The following is a 17,567-nucleotide window of genomic DNA, read 5'->3' on the forward strand; positions in this document are numbered from 1 at the left end:
ATCCCAAGGCACACATGCTCTTCAACGCTGTTCTCAGAGCTAAATGCACTCCAAATCTGCCTTGGTTGGTTTCATATGAACATTGGGAAGGTAAACATCTTGAGCCTCTCAACATTTACACAACAATAAGCAGAGACAGTAGGAAAAAAAGGTGCTGTGATGCTTGTTATATTCATTCATATAGGAGTGAAACTGAAGGGAATTCACAGAAACAAAGAGAAGACCAGAAAAGAGGTAACCATTGCCTAAAAATAATCTCATCCAACTGTGTTAAGTGTCCTCGATATGATTTCTGCCTAGCTAGCAAAACAAAGCAGTAACAAAATATACAGTTTGAAGTCTTCATGATTAAACGTAGATTAATCAAGGTACAAGCAATACACGCACTGGTCAGGTTGCCAGTATTCAGCACAACAGAGGTACTTGAAGCGGGCTGTCAGATACAAGCTTAGGACCTCTATTTACCTGCAGAAGGTTGGTAAGCAGGATCAGCGTCTGCTTACGGATGAAAGGATTTGGGTCCTTCAGACACAACGAAATGTTGGGAACGTATCTGTCCACCATGGATGTGTAGCGGATACATAGATCACACATAACGATGACAACGTTATTGCGAACAGCCACATCATGTGACACCTCCAGTTCTCGAGCTAGAGCTGCAATGCATTTCTTTGCCAGATCCTCATGCTGTAAACACAATTTACCTGTGAAACAGAGACGAGACTGTCAGTGCTGTGAATTTGTTCTTCTCCCTAACCACCACAGCCCAGCTTACTGCCTCCTTTGAGTCCCATACGAGCCAAGAAAGGAATCAGGAAGTAAACAGGGGAATAAACAAAAAACACTTGCTGAAACTTGATGAGCAATCTGCACGATCTCTCAAAGAAATGATACTTCAAGGAGTTCTTCCAAACTCCTCTTAGACCTATAGTGTGGGTCTCTATGCCAAATTCCCTCCTTCACAGCAAACTATTTCTGTGTACAGGGTATTATTCAAAGCAGCTAAAAAGAACAGCCCCAGCTGTCATAGGCATAGCAGGGAGACACCCACCTCTAAGAGCATCACTAAACCAACTTAATATAAAATAGCCTGCGTTCCAACATTACTTCTCCCTAACTGTTTCTAAGCTCTGTACAGAAATATTAAGCTTCCCAAAGCAGTTAAGGAAAGAATAATACTATCTATCTACAAGAGAAGAAACTTGTTCCTAACCACAGAGGTACTACAGAACTTTCACTTAGTACTCTCCATAATACTGGAGATGTAGATTTGACCAGGCTTCTATCACAAAGCAGCTCTTTGTTCATGCTGAGGAGAACAAGTAACTACGTGCAGTCATTCTGCTCTAAACCGCATCAAAAGCACCAAGTTTTCTTCATCCTCTGTTGAGCACTTTACTACGTGTAAGATGATCCCTCAGCCAGACAGCAACAACTTTTGAGTACAAGGACAGTACAATTCTGAATGATGTTACTAATTATTAATCACTATTAATGCATTAACCACCTCAAGAAGCAGTCACATAGATGGCAGTATTTTTATGGTTTGTGCAACTTGTTACCATGGCTATTTGCATTGCTAAAAGCTATGAGCTGAGGCAGTGCACCCATTGAGCACTGTGGCTATCTGTTACAACTGACGCAGCTTTTGAGCAGAACTTTAACCAAAAAGGCTGAGAATTGGGTACATGAGGGCACGCTTCTACTGCAGGATGGCACTTACCTAGAGTAATGAATGCATGAGCTCTGACCAGTGGAGGCATGGCTGATCCTCTGAATTGGGACAGTGGCTGAGAAGCTGGAATTTCCTCACCATCTGGAGAACTAGACACTAGGAGAGAACAGGTCAGGAATGAAAACATGCTTTTCTGGTAATCAGTGTTGTCTGTAAATGCAAAACTAAAGGCAGTAAGGAGAGAGCCTCACATTGGTCCTCGTTGACAGAAGAAGCCAGAATGGACTGAATCAGAAGAAAGACGCGTTTCTCCACTTTGGCTGGACACAGCTGTGCAGCTTCACCCAAGATGAAAAGGTGTCTCACCTACAGAGATAAAGCAACACTGCAGTCAAAAGGCAATGGCTGAGCTGCAAATTAAGTCAGCAGGAGTCGGTATGGTACTTCTCCAAAACCAACTTAAAATTCCCTCAGTCTTTTCAAGAAGACAGTGGCTGGAGAACAGGAGGTGAAGCTTTGAAACAGAAATGGGGTGTGTGCGTGTGTGTGTTTAATATGCTATAACCCCCACACATCTACTAATAACTGAAATACTCCTCAAAGCATTCTATGCGTTTTACTGACTTATTTCCCAAACAGCTCATCTAAGAAATATGAGTGGAAAAGCAAAGAAAAACCATGTCATTTTATTAAAAATACATGGGGTATCATATCCTTAAAGCAACTGCTGATGTATAAAACTGTTGTATGCTCCCAGGCCCATAAATACCAGATTTCGTTACGAGCTTACACACAAGGAGTGCACATCAGTATTTTCCTGTGTAACACAGTTATTGACGTGAACTTTAAGGAACACCAATTTCAAGTAGACCTACATCCTTTGACCAGTCTGTGAAGGGGAGCCATACTTACCAAGAGATCTTCTTGCAGCTGCTCTGCTCCATCCTCTTTGAGGACTATATTCGAAATATAGCTTTCACAGGTGGATACTAAATCTCCACACACCTGGTTGAGCAGCTCCTGTTCCATAATTAAACAAAATTAATTCAGCACTTTATTAATTAAATAAAACGTAGCTGTAATATCTGTCCACACATGAATCCCTAATCTGAAAGTCTTTATATGCTTTTAATAATCTAGGTCTTATTGAAATCAATCAGACAGTGCCTTAGAGCTTTAAAATTCTTCCTGCACATCAAAGGATGCGTGCAAGTGTCAAAACACCTTGGAGAATCTGGCTTTTAATGATCCACAGGCCTAAGTTTACTTCATTACAGAAGTCACACAGATTTAAACAAAAAGGATTTAGGCGACTGTTTCATGTATATCCAACACATTTGAGGTTGTCTGTGTGAATTTTTAAATGTTGTTTGGAAAATGCAGTTCCATTCATGAAAACACGATGTGAATTCTGAGGAGTGGAGGGGAAACAAAAAAAAGCTAATCGTCTACCAGATTGTGATGAAAATAAAACATCATTTCTCTTTTTCTACCATCTAAAACTGGTAACATAAGAAACAAAATACATATATGTATGGCAGCTAAGGTGTTAGAACTGCTAAAGTGACCAATGTACAGGAACATCTGCATTTGGTTGTAAGCCAACATACTGTGATGCCTATACCTACAAGGGAGGATTTTCTGACCGTCGATCTAAAAATACAGAAACCATCAACCCACCCTGGCTTCTGAAGCACAGAGTGCGCAGTTTTGTATATATTTACTGAACTTTATTGGGATGCCTATTGTAAAATAGACGTCATCAATATTGAAAGAGAAATATAACACATACACAAAGAGAAATCATTAGCAAGAGAGACCTTCATCTTCTTTGCGACTGTGCTCAGGCCGAGGTCTCTATTTTACCAGCAGCAGATAGCCTGCCTTCTCACTACAGGAGCAGAGCAAAGCCATGGCATAAAACAAATGGGGGCAGAAAAGAGAAATGTGCAAATGATGTGTTATTAACTCCCTGTTTGGTGCCATGAAAGAGGGCAGAAAAGAGAAATGTGCAATTGATGTGTTATTAACTCCCTGTTTGGTGCCATGAAAGGGCTCTAGAAAATATGTGTATCTACAGCAGCTCTGATATAGAATAATCAGAGCATATAGTATAAACCTGTAGCTTCAAACTGGACCAAGCCTGAGAAATAGCTGATATCATAAAGGCACCTTTAGCAATTCTGTAAACTTTGACAGAAGGCAAATGCAAGGCATTTTGGGTGGGGAGAAAAAAAATGCTTCTGAAGAAAGAAGATTTCTTACAAGCCCATGCTGAGCTACAGGATGCTCTCCAGCACAACTGCAGCAAAGCAAGTAAAGGAGCTGAGCAGAACAGACTCAAGTTGCTGGAGTCAGATCCTCTTTGTTTAGAGAGCTAATCAAGCAACAGACTGGAGACAGAAGTTGCCTTCAAGAGACAGCCCCCCTAAGTGTGAAACAAGCTATTTTAGAAGACGTATTTTAAGTCACACCTGTGCCTCCTCCGGCACATCTGCATACGCATGGCAGAGCTTCTGCAGAGTTTCTACAGCTGGGCTAATCACTTCCAAGGGACCCTGAGACTCCCTCAGCCAGCACTTGATATTATCTGAAAACGAGATCACACACATAAAATGAGCATTTTCTAAGCTTATCAACTGCTTCTGGAGAAGACAGAACCGTTAAGATGGGAGGCATGAACCCTGCCTTCCCCTCTGCAGTTTCTCAGGGCCACTCACCGATCAGCCTCTCACAGGTGCCTTTAGGGAGGTGCTTTGCAACATGACCGATGACACACAGTATATGTCCTGTAGTATCAGTGTTCACGTTCTGCTGCCTGAAAAATAGCAGAGCAGACAAACTAACATTATCACTAAGGAACAACACCAAATCACAGTAGAAAAATCCTTTCATCTGGGATATGCATTATTAAGGCAGACCTGTCAAACCAAATGAAAACTCAAAAAGCTTAAGGTAAGAGTTGGTTACTGTACAAATCTGCGGGCCATTGCTTGCCTCCTACCTGCAGAACCAATTGCCTGAATAAAGAACTGTGATCTAAGCAGCTAAACAGCAGTCTGCCTGTGGAAGGACAGAATGTGCTCACTTGCTTTGCTCCTCCTCTTCACCCCCATCTCTTTCCTGCAGAATGGAGGATCGAGTTCAAAGCACACATATACCTGCTGACATTGTCCCAGGATTCAATGATCTTGGAATAATCCAGCTTGGGTGAAGAACCTGCCACCTTAGCAAGCAACATCCAAGCCGCTACAGCATGCTCCGTTTCCACATGAGACATGACGTTATTAATGAAAGTGGAGGTGAACTTATTCTGTCTGGACCACATATGAAAAGCTTTGGTCAAGTAACGTCTACAAGGAAGAAAGAAAAGAAAAATAAGTTAAAGGAGGAGTAAACAAAACACTTGGTCTTAAACACTGGCAGTAAAATCCAACATCCCTGTCCAGGATACACGGGGCAACACAACAAAGCTGCTATCGCTCGGCATTCCCACTACTCAGAATACATCAGGATTTCTACTACGTATTTTACTAGCAATATTTTCAATCTTTCAGTTCATAATCCTGACGCACTACAGACCGGGCATACAAGCATGGATGTAGTGCTCTGTGTCAGCAACATAGAAGGTCCAACTGATACCATGACACATCAAGAAAATACAATTTCAGTGATCTGTAACAAAGACTTTCTAGTAGTTGTTATTTAATACCCATAATGGGACAGGATACAGTAACGTTAAGGCACCATAACTTGCTCATTTTTCTATTTAACCCTAATTACCTACTTCACGCTGAAAGAGTTCCGAGATTTATCAAGCTGCAAGGTACTCTAAGGTCACGAAGAAGAAGGTACCATGAATCTGCAAACTATGTTATAAAATAGCCCAAATTAGAACATTGACAGTTTCACAGATTGGCAAGGCAGCACAACCAGTATCTCATTTTCTATTTCTGAGCTATTATGCCCTGTTGACTAATAAACATACAGCTGTCTTTAATCAATGTTGTGTCCTTGTCATACTGTGTGTCATCCCATTTCTTCTGCTTCTTCCCACAGCATTCTCCAAAAGGCAGAATAATTCTATTTGTCATAAGACAAGTAACATATTGTACATCAGAATTAATAAAAGGCGATGTTCTCCTTTCTTTATATATCCTCTCTTATTTCTGTCATCAGAACACCTCCATTTCATTTAAATATTCATGCTGCTATCAACACATCAAGAACAGCATGCAACGCTCCTGTATATGAACACTTGAGTTCAGGGAGAGAGCACAGGTAACAAGAGCAGCAAGTGAAAATACTTGGCACACAGGAAAACTGCACTCTTCTCACCAACGGCCAGCTTGTCTGTGCTCGACAGCTCCCCTGTCCCAGGAGCTGGCAGAGCAACACAAGCACCTCACAACGTGAGAGTTTCCAACTCAAGCACTAATATGCACTTATACTGACTGTTTCAAGCAGGGAATTCAAATAGCTTAAAAAAAAACCCCAACAATAAATTTAGTTTCTTGTCCTTGCACGATAGACAGCACAGGCATTTAAACAATATGTAAACTATGATACCTAATGGTCTGGGGCTACACAGTGAATGAGCGCGCTGAGAGTATCAACTCATACTCTTATCTTAGTCCTCCAGTTAACAGGCAATTTCCTTTTGTAAAGGAAAAGTTGTGTATTCTAACAGGATTAAAAGTAAAAAAAATTCTGGATTTTGTCCCTGAATGCTAACATAGTAAAGGCAATAAAAACATCCAACGCATCGGACAAAGGGCTGTTACAGAAAAGCCATCAGAGCCCACAATGAAGGGGAAAACGCACTTACTTCAGCTCCTGGCTTTCTGAAGTCAGGAGGGTAAGGAGATCCCACGCTAGAGTCTGCTTTTCATCTTCACTCCTGAATTTATTATAACATTTTATATGTTGCAACAAGAGCTGATCAAGGCAATCCAAGGCCTTTTCTTGGACAGAACTTTCAGTGTCCATCACAACAGGCACCACTCCGTTTAACCAGGCCTTCTGCACTAGGACGTTATTGTGCTGAGACTGAGAGAAACACACATTGTATTAGAAATATTTTTAAATCATTATAGGATCCTATATGCATAGGTAAGACCAGCAAAGGCCTAGCAACATCCAGATTCAGCTACTAACTTTGAAAACAAATTTCAATAAACCCCAGCATACTGCTCAACTAGCACTGCAATGTGGCAGCATACGGGACAAGGGGACTTGTACCTCCTTGACACCACAAGGGATTTGATCACATCTATGATCAAGCTACCTGGTGCTTCTGCTAAAGTACTGTAATACTTTGTTTTAAAACCCTATAAATAATTATAACAGTGTTGCGATAAAGCTGTACAGCAGATGATTTAACACTAAAAAAAAAAAAAAAAAAAGAGCTTTGCTTAATATAAACCCTATGCGCCAAGCTTAAGTTACTAACCCTTTGCGAATAAATAGAAAAGAAGGAAAAATATTGCAGTGCTATCATCTACACATTCCATCTTAGTAAAGTGATTCAGATTTTTTTTTTAACTTGAGAAGGCCAGCAACATAAACATTTTCTCCATGACACATAAATCAACGGCCAGGAAAATAAATGTTTCCAACAGTTGGAAGCATCCTACATAAATCAGAAGTATGTATAAGAATGAGTCATGACTTACAAGTCAAAAGGTAATAAAAAAAATTAAAACACAGTCATAAAATGAAATTCACTGAATGAACAACTGACGTGTACAAGATTTGTCTGTTTCCTCCTTCTTTTAACCCACAGTTCAATCATCTCCCGTCTGCATAAGAATTCATGACATTTTTTTCTCACCACAAGGAGCTCTGTTATAGACTGCAAGGCCTGCTTCCGCACAGAAACAGCAGGGTCCCGGCAACGATCCTGAAGAGTGGACAAATCTTCTTCGGTACAAGGGATCACTTTGTGCTTCAGGATGTTCATAAATACCTGGAAGTCAAATATCAGCATAACTTTGTTGGGAATACAGGCCATGCGCGTTGGGTAGCAAATCAAAAATACAATCTACCCCCTACCAACTTTAACTAGAGATTAATTTATCTCACCGAGAGCGAAACATCACATTAATAATTTATGAGTATTGGGCACAACCAGAGATGTAGAATGAAACAGAAAGTATCTTTTCAGTCATTCCGTTTTTATAACAGCATTTGGATAGAGTGAATGTCACAATCTCCCCTTGAAAATAATGTGTCTCTTGTATGAACCATGTCTTTTACCTGGTAATAAGGAAGAGGGGATTTTTTTTTTTTTAATCAAAAAGCATCAGAACAAGACAATTGTAAAGCCTTAACTTGAGAAGCTCAAATCAGCGTGTGAACTGAGGGGGAAGAGTTGGGGTGAAGAGGACTAACAGAGGAAGGCAGTCAACAGCAGACGCATATTTTTTGAAACGATGAAATTTTCATTGAAGCGTATCTCTTTACAAGCTAATGACTTCATCAAAAAAATTAAGCAACAAGCAAAGCAATGCATACCTCAAAAAGAGGCTGGATATAACCTAATCTCTTTGTTAACAAGGTCAAAACAAACTAAGCAGCTAATATGCTTCAGTTTATAAGGAAGTCGCTTAATTGAAATGCCTATTGACATTTGAAAAGAGCCTCTCTTTCTAAATGACGGAATGAGAGAATGCCAGCAAGAGTACTAGAAAAATTTTCCATCATCATCCTTGCATTATTTACTTATCAGGAACTAGTAAACAAGACCTTTTTAAGGCCTGTAGGCACTCTGCAGGAATAGCACGAAGCTACAGGTGGCCAAAGTCACATACAGTTCGCTACAGTACTATGGCCTAATTATTTATTTTAACAGCATTCTGGGTAATCACTGAGAACAGGGAAGCATGCAAAAAACACCGTACCTGGAGAGCAGATTTCCTCACATTGGTTTTCTCATCCCCAGCTCTCAGTCTCAGCATGGCCATGACTTCTTTTCCTATCCAAAACCGCGATAAAAAGGAATTACCCACACCGCCATTTCCCAGCACTAAAACACTGAACACTGTGCAGCAGCAAGGCGGAATACAGCTCTGAACATGACAATTTGTTGCCCGAGACTTTCAGAGGGCAAGAGAGGAGGACTGAACAAAGCACAACAAAAAACCACCCAGAATAATTCAGAATGAGGTATAAGCCAGAGGGAAAAAAAACCAAACCAACCATTTTTCCCCAAGTTCTTTCATTTGAAAATATACCTTGGACTACCACAAAAGAAAGTGACATACCAAATCATTCGATACACGCAGCAAAAAGAAAAGAAAAATCTGTAATTTCTGACCTATTTATCTTTCTACATAAAAGATGCTAGGCTACCTTCACGGTTTGAAAGCTCATCAGATGAATCATGCACCGTTCTAACAAAAGCCCGTAGCACAGGTAACCCTGCCATCTGTGGGAAAAGCACGTTGAGGGCAGACCACAGACAAATGATGCAATGCAGACCCAAGACAGGTTAACAGACTTGTATGCTGAGAGCTTAAAATGCCTACAACCTTTTGTGAGTTATGCCTCAGAGCTCCACACGGTACAAAGTATTAATATATGAACTGCTGTCGTTTTACAGGAGAAATGACTCCACATATGAACTGACTGAATTCCTTGAGGCTGCAGAATGGCAGCTGCAAAGAAGAAGCCAAGAGTCTACAAGGAAACCAGAACACATTTCCCCTCCCTGAATGTCATGCTAGGCCTCAAATTCTACTTTCATAGCCATATTCATACTTATTTCTGCACGTTTGCAAGAAAAATACATAATCGAGATGATAGTTTATTAAATGACACAGAGCCACAATCAACTATTTCTCACCTTTTGAATCATTCAAACGGACTATTGACAAGCTGGCAATACTGATTTCAAGCATTTTACCATCGCTTTTAAGGTTTCTATTTATTGCTGTGCGTTAGATTTCTTACAGCATTAAGTAAGATTTCCCAAATATATGCCAAATTCAGAGATCAGTTACTTAGAGAGATTCATGCGGAGATCCACTCTGTTGCCATTAAGAAATAGGATTAGTCACAGGGAACTAATCAAAAGTAGTTTGAAAATAAATTTTTACCAAAGGAAGCAAAGGGACTTTGATCTGCGCTTTCTTAATGGGCAGCTAACTTCAACTGTATCTTCCTCCTGAGAACAGCTTGACAGAAAAAGCACAGAACCTTTTTCTTGCAAGATTTTGCCATTAAAATAGTCCAGCTCTTGTGAAGGTGACCAAATCTGCTAAAATAATCACACTTTGCCAATTGACATCGCTTTCACTCACAGTGACACAGAAAAGAGAGAAAAAAAACCCAAACAAAACAACAAACCACCAACTAAACAAAAAACCTGAGTTCTTAATGGCTGAGAAGTATCAAGGGAACATAATGTTTGTATACTGTTGGGCAGTGGTAATTCTGCAGCGCATACTTCACCCTGCAGATTATCCCTACCCTTCTTATCTTTGCCCTTGTGCATTTAGCACGTTCTGACTATCCTCAGCTAAGATTTATTTTGCTTCTAAAATATGAGCTGTTTGGTCTTCATAGAAGTGCAAAATTAGCACAGGCATAAGCCAAATGCAAGCGTGTGCCAGACAGCTTTACTAATGCACCTTGACTGACTTGGAGAGCCCTGTATTTCAGCTATCCTCTTGAGCTCCAGACAGTCCTTTTTCATCCAATCCTTTTCTGAATTTGTTTTGCCAAGTGCCAAGTGTATGCTCAGCTGGGTATCAGATACAAAACCAGGCGTCCTCTGCCACAAGGAGTCTGCAACTAAGCAGGGAAGACACAATACCTTAAGTGGCCTGGAGGACATTTCTATCTGAGAGAGCAGATTAACAAAATTTATCAGCGAAATGTTTTAAAAGAAAGCTTTCAGTGGAGAAGATTGGAGACTGGCTCATGGAGATAGGGAGAGAGATCCCATGTGAAGAGCAGCATGAGACGTGTAACAAAGACACAAATGCGGGATGTGAACTAAGCAGAGAATTGAATTGTCAGCAGTTCAAGAGAGGTGAACTGCAAGAACTGAGAGCAAAGATACTGGCAGAGGCCTAAAGGTTAGGAAGAAAAGCTTTTACGTGGAAGAGGAAAAGAAAGGAAGAGATTCAAAGAAGGAACATCGTGGTCACAAAAGCCAACTTACATGCTGATTTCATGCTATCAACAAATTAGAACTAGCTGCTTGCCATTCTGCATCAGTCCATTTAACCTGACACTTTGCTTTCAACTCCAGCCAATACTTGATACTGCAGAGAAGTGAATTCTTCCCTACATAACAGTGCTAGTCAAAGGTGCTGTGTTTTATGTAGGAAAAATATATTAGTTCTTTGTGCACTGGAGCAAGGGATTTAATTACCCTTAAATTTATGGAGTTACAAGTATTATATCCCACGTCAATTACCATCCTTTTTGGAAAGGATAAATTACCTGCTTTTCAACAAGTGTTGCCACCATATTAGTACAAACGAACACCAGTATTTCAAGATTAAATGTATTTTTCAGACTTGAGTGGAAATAGTATTTCTTTATGGCTGGCACTTCCACCCCCTTCATCACCCATAAGTGTTTTTTAACAGCTCTACGGAAAGCTCTCTCCACTTTCTTTGAAAAATGGACAATGAATACACTTCAGAAAGTCTAATTTCAATTAAGGTTTTGAAAAGTTATCTGAAAAGGCTAGTATAATTTTGACATACCATCAAGCACAGTAGTATCACTGCTGTCCGTCAACTCGATAGTTTTGAAAGTCGGTAGGGTCTTCAGTGCATGGTTGGACATAGCTGAAAGAAAAGTTAAAAGTTTAAGAATAAAAAAGGCGTATGTTCACCCGGCAAGATGGTGCACAGTTAAATAGAGAGCCTCACACATGCCCTAGGTTTTACAGATATGCATATTTTTAGAAAATGGCATGCCAAGAAAAGCCTGAGACTTACTATAAGAGAATGACTCTATACCTTCTGCAGTGACTATCAAACTCGCAATGTTTGTGTTTGCTTCCAAGACTGTATGGTCAGAGGCTGCCAAAAAGAAATAAAAAAAGAAATTAAATCAAGTATTTTAATTCCAGATATTCTGTCATTCCAAATTTTTTCAGGCAAGTAATCTAACCGTAGGATGCTATGTGCATACTTCTGAATTGTGCCATCTGGCCTTTACCACACCTGAGGGAGTTCAGAATGCCAATCACGAACAAAACAACTTAGCAGAAGCAAAAGGCAACTCAAGATTTAATCAACTGTCAGGCAAGAATCCATTTTTTTTTTCAATGAGCAATTTCAGTCATCTGTAAATATCCTTCAAAGGTATCTCATGGAGGAATCTATTTAGGAGTGATATATGAGAATAAATCCTTTCCAAATATAAGGCTTCATGAGTAACAAGACTCATCTATTACTTCTCATTATGACACAATACATAAGGACACTATGTGCAGATTTTTAAGTTCCTGACGACTAGTTCTCCTGTCTCCCGGTAATTATTCCCCAGAACGTTCAAGAAATATTTTCACTAATTTATCCATAATACTTACAGCTTTGTAATAAGTCCTGTATACTCTCCAAGGTAGCAGCAGCTTTCATTTCAAGACAGTGGGCAAAACTGCTTAAAGCTTTGCTACGGACCACGGGTGCTTTGTCCGAACACCGGCCAAACACCATGACCTGTACTAAAAACTTATGCTTTAGAAACTTCTGATGATCCAGGGACAAGGAGCTGTCCGAGTTCCTCTCTGGCACATCCAACAAAGCTAACGCTACATCAAGAGCAAACACTCTGTAGGCAATCTGTTCGGAAGAAAAAGCACACATGGTGCTCTGTTAATGTAAGCAAAGACACAAGCATTGCCTACTCGGTTTACCCGCTTTTAGGTACCAGCAATAACAACCATGCTATTCAGTACTGATACTGGACCCTTCATCTTCAAAATACCGCTCTATCTGAACATCAAGGAGATGTACTTACTTTCGTGTTGCGTGAGTATTTATAAAGCCAAGCAATGAAGTCAGCAAACTCTGTACAAGGGAGTTTATTCAGCAAATTCACCAAGGCCTGTGCAGCATACGTGCGATAATCGGCCTTATCTGGGACCTGAAAAACAAGGGCAATCGCATGGTGTGATATTTCGATGCTATGCTCTAGAAGCCAGAATGGCATTTTAGGGCTTAAGAGAAGTATTTTTTATTTAACGAGGAGATACAGTCACATTCGGCAACAACTGGGAGAACAATCACAGCTTCCTTGGTCATTACTTCAGCACTCACCCACAGTCACACAGCAAATTCCCCAAGGCAAAAGCGGAGCTTAGATTAAATCCAGAGGCAGTATTTATACATGCCAGTCTTCAGATAGTTAGCTAGGCAAAGATCTCTCATAATCCTCATTCTCCTCTACCAAAACAGTGGCAAAAGCAACTGCAAATTTTGGAAAAGTCAAAAGTAGGGTACAATCTATTGTGAATGAGGGGGGAAGTGTTCACCCTCAGTATTCTCCTAGAGTGTGACACTATTTTTAAGATGCCTGAAAACTCCGATAAAGATCAAGACAAAACGCAATCAGGCTGTCAAGGAATTTGCAAATGATTAAAATCTTTTCATTCCTTACAAAACGTTGTGAAAATGGATTTCCTAACTGTTACAGATACCGCAATGTATTCACGCATGAGTTCTTCAGCTTAAGATGCAAGAAAGCTTAGCATACCTTGGTACAGATATGTTGCAGTAATATTCGAAGAACAGGAAAAACAACTTCTTTCAGCTCATCTACTACAGAACTGCACAGAATAAAAAGAAGCAAATCTTAATAAGGCTGGTTTTATAAACAGAGCAAAAATCAAGTCAAGGACATTCCTTTTGGATTGCATTTCAAAAGTCAAGAAAAGTGCACGTTCTGGAATCACGAGCGCTAGGGCAACAGGATCTGGTCAGAGAACAGACCTACTTGCTTTCTACATTAACCTGGCTTTGCAGGCAGAAAACATTTCTTCCAATACCTTTCTACAAGTAGAAGGACAATATGAAAAGCTTCTTCATTCTCAGTCTGCTTAGTATATGTTGTCTGGGGATCCCTGCACAAACCACACTTTCCAACAACACGGATCCCTGCACCCGCTGAGTAATAAACAGGCAAAACAGATCTTTAAGCAGGAGAAAGCAAAGAACTAAGGAGAAGCAAGCTCCCTATTCATCTTCTATCTTCTTTACAATACTTTGTAGTAAACTACAAAACCTGAAAAACTGACACAAAGCAAAATACAGAAGGTAGGTCCCTTCCACTCACTGCCACTTTTCTGTCAAACAGAACCTTCTTTACCCTCCACCAGCAAGTTCAGTAAATTCCCATTACAGACATTTTAATTAAACCTCATTTGCACAAACAGCTTCAAAGTCAGTGCCAGTTTGTCTCATCCTTTTATCAACTCAACAGTAAAGCGAAGGCATGCCAGAAGAAAGAGCAGACATACCCAGGAAGGGTAGTGCCAGAGCTCTGTACTTCACCTGATGAATTTTATAGCCTGATTCCTGGCACTGATCACAGCTGATGTGATTGCAAGGACTGAGCGTCTGGAACCCGTACCACTTTCCAGCATAAGAATGACATTGAGGATTCGCTGGAAGACACTACGAAGAATCTGGAAAGAAAAGGTTATTTTCAGGTTCATTTCAGTAGCAACCAGAGCCCGCGGATAAGCATTCTGACCAGGTTTATGAAATAATTCTGAACCAAACAAGCTTAGATCCAAACAATAGCACCTGTCAAAATATGACTCCCAGCCAAATAATTCAAAGACAACCCATTAATACACACAACGTCTTTCCTAGCTGTGATGCTCTCATACAAGGCCTAAGAAGGGCTTCCTGACAAAATCAACAGATCCCCTCCAAAGCAATGGACTTCAATTCACCAGACATTTGGAATTTGAAGAAATTAGTTGGTTTTTGCACAGAAGACGTCTTAAACTAAGTGCATATTTTTACTGCCGTGTGCACTTCAACTTTTGGAGCTGCCTCCTCTCCACACTTCTGGGACCCCAGCATGCCTCATTATCCTGACATTCACTGGGCAGTCAAACAGGAGAGGCAGGGAAGATGAGGCGGGTCTGAGAAGGGGAGCTACTACATCTTGGTGATACCAAAAATGTCAACAATTCTGAAAAGCCTATGCTGCACTGAGAAACCGAGGAGGTTGAAACACACAGGTCTAAGGCTGCCAAAGCTGGGCAGACACTCAGGTATATGCCAGGTTAGTGTGTACTAAGCTCCAGGCTTTCCTGACTAGACAGCTGCTAATACCCTGGCTTGCTAGCTCGGAACTAGTTCAGATGGGTTTACAGAGACTCGCAGACACAGCAGCACAGTCACACCCAGAGTTCAAAAGCCCCATCCACAGGAGCAGCACACAGATAAGTGGGAGATGACACAGTGTGCTTGACAATTTAACAGAATAAAAAGGTAAAGCTGCAGACACAGTTCTGGTAGAACTGGATGTTCCATGATGACAGAATATTCTCTGAATGAGAATCAGCCCTGCTTACCATCATCTGCGCATAGCACTTCCCCATCATGCTTCACTGCTGCACAACCCAATGCTACCAAGCAGTGCTGGAGCTCCACCTAGCAGGAAACCAAGAAAATTCCAGGCAAAGGCAGTAACCTGGAATTCTCTTTTTTAAGACAGAGATCTAATGCCACTGTAGCTATCCTGTTTTCGATTCATTTGCCGCAAGAGTCTTAGAGTACAGAATTCAGTGATCATGAAACGCATCATCATACAAGTCAAAGTAAATAAGCACTGGGGTGGAAGAAAGCATCTTGCCTCTGACCCAGCAAAGACATGCACACACACACTAATGTAATAAGTAAAAAACATGCAAGCGAAAATGACACGCGGAGAAGGAAAGAAACAACTACTCCTTTTCGATACAGCAGTGAGAATTTTAAAGATTTTGTCCAACTTTTACCTTATCTTCCGTTCCATGTAGAGGGGAACAGAGTAATCGCAGTCCATGATAGGCCAGCTCGGGAATGTACTTGGCTTCGTTAACATTCCTAAGCAAAAGAAGGCAAAGAGATGTCTTCACCTCTCATCAGAGAAACATTTACTACAACTATTACAACTAAACATGCTCATTGACTGGAAAACATTCAATATTCACTAAATGTTGTTTACTGTTACCTAGGTGGAACACGTTCTAATTACCTTCAGTGAAAGAAATCACCGCTTTCATTTTCGTATAAACAGAATAATAACAACACAAGCATTGAGTGCTTTACTTGTTCAAAGCACCGTATAAACCTTAAGAATTATTTGCTCACATTGCTGCTGAAAACTCGAACTCGTGTACCGCTGGCTCAAAGTTTGTCATTTCAACAAAGATCTGCAAGGAAACACAGCCAAGCTTAGCTAATTCACATGAGGGGAAGACGTGCAGGTCTGCCTGGATGTCAGACCACAGAGAACTTGAGTCTAACTTCCCGACCACAGTACCTCCCTTGAAGCAGAACAAGCAGACCCCAAAGCCCAGAGGCTCAATGCCATGCGTCTTCCCCATGGGTATGGTGAGGGGTAAGCACCTCAGAGCAAACCACGAACTGCCTGGCTGGTACTAGCCAGCAAGTGCTAAGCATAAGAGACAGACATGGAGCAAGCACGCCGCTCCCAGATTTACACTGAGGACAGTTTAATCGGGACCAGTTTATGAAAGGCAGGGCTGTCATCACTCCCATGGCTATGGAGTGCTCTGCATCCACCGAAAGTTTCTGTTAGGGGACATAAGGTTCCTTGAGTTGAATCTTATTACCTGCAGGCAGTTCTGCACACAATGAGGCTTTTCTTTTAGGGAGAACTTCAGTAGAAGTCTTAAGAAGTTTTTCAAAAGAAGGAAGATTGAGTTGCGAACTTGAAGAAGATCGTCCGTTGAAAAGTAAACATTTTCACAATCCTCTTCCTCCTCCTCCTCCTCTTCCAATATCTCTTCTATCTATATTGGTAGAAAAGAGAAAGAGCGCCTTCCTGTCCCACAGCACTGGCTGATCTCTTCTGCACATTTCGGTGCTTCACAGAGTTCTCAGGCTAGGTCCTACATGATTTAACATCCAAAATTCTAAATCTTTTCTTTCAGATTAATTAATGCACTTAACAGTGGCAAAAAAACAAACAACAGACAGAAAGAGGAAAGTTGGATAGAAAAAAAGAAGGCTCCAACACAGCCTATTCTCATTTTGAAGGAGAAAGTCCATCAGAACTGAAGACAATTATCTGAATTCTACTCTGACACTTGGAGATTCACCTCAAGTAATTCCCATTGTGCCTATGCCCTTCTTCCCTTGCTTGTCATGAACCTGCGGCACCTGTGGCAGCAACGTTCTCTCAGGATTTCTGATGCATAATCCTCAATTCCGTTAAAAAAACCCAAACATATAAATGTTAGAACGAGCTGTTCAGAAGGGACAGGCGAGGAAGGAGAGGCTCAAGAGTCAAGTCAGGACCCTGAATCATGGAACAGATCCTCCTAGAAGCTATGCTAAGGCACATGGAGGACAGGGAGGTGATTCGAGACAGCCAGCACGGCTTCACCAAGGGCAAGTCCTGGCTGACCAGCCTAGTGGCCTTCTGTGATGGAGTGACTACATCACTGGACAAGGGAACAGCTACGGATGTTGTCTATCTGGACTTCTGTAAGGCCTTTGACACAGTCCCCCACAACATCCTTCTCTCTAAATTGGAAAGATATGGATTTGATGGGGGGAGTGTTTGGTGGATGAGGAATTGGTTGCATGGTCGCATCCAGATGGTAGTGGTCAACGGCTCAATGTCCAGATGGAGACTGGTGACAAGTGGTGTCAATGGTTTTAAACTAAAAGAGGGTAGA

General features: G+C 41.0%; 1 protein-coding gene across 1 annotated transcript in view; it reads right to left on the bottom strand.

Annotated features, from left to right (window-relative positions):
* NCAPD3 (non-SMC condensin II complex subunit D3) overlaps positions 1 to 17,567 on the bottom strand; it is a 29,990-nt gene that overhangs the window by 9,111 nt on the left and 3,312 nt on the right. The window contains exons 5-23 of the mRNA XM_082330855.1: positions 16,497 to 16,676; positions 16,012 to 16,073; positions 15,657 to 15,744; positions 14,194 to 14,327; positions 13,397 to 13,469; positions 12,662 to 12,787; positions 12,231 to 12,483; positions 11,656 to 11,718; positions 11,398 to 11,481; positions 8,578 to 8,651; positions 7,509 to 7,643; positions 6,504 to 6,724; positions 4,837 to 5,028; positions 4,396 to 4,493; positions 4,150 to 4,265; positions 2,588 to 2,695; positions 1,927 to 2,041; positions 1,724 to 1,831; positions 466 to 704 (exon numbers count right to left, since the gene is read on the bottom strand). Coding sequence (XP_082186981.1) covers positions 466 to 704; positions 1,724 to 1,831; positions 1,927 to 2,041; positions 2,588 to 2,695; positions 4,150 to 4,265; positions 4,396 to 4,493; positions 4,837 to 5,028; positions 6,504 to 6,724; positions 7,509 to 7,643; positions 8,578 to 8,651; positions 11,398 to 11,481; positions 11,656 to 11,718; positions 12,231 to 12,483; positions 12,662 to 12,787; positions 13,397 to 13,469; positions 14,194 to 14,327; positions 15,657 to 15,744; positions 16,012 to 16,073; positions 16,497 to 16,676 — 2,469 coding nt within the window. The remainder of the gene's footprint in view (positions 1 to 465; positions 705 to 1,723; positions 1,832 to 1,926; positions 2,042 to 2,587; positions 2,696 to 4,149; positions 4,266 to 4,395; positions 4,494 to 4,836; positions 5,029 to 6,503; positions 6,725 to 7,508; positions 7,644 to 8,577; positions 8,652 to 11,397; positions 11,482 to 11,655; positions 11,719 to 12,230; positions 12,484 to 12,661; positions 12,788 to 13,396; positions 13,470 to 14,193; positions 14,328 to 15,656; positions 15,745 to 16,011; positions 16,074 to 16,496; positions 16,677 to 17,567) is intronic.

This window comes from Platalea leucorodia (genome assembly GCF_965183815.1).
Source record: "Platalea leucorodia genome assembly, chromosome: 20".
NCBI lineage: Eukaryota > Metazoa > Chordata > Aves > Pelecaniformes > Threskiornithidae > Platalea > Platalea leucorodia.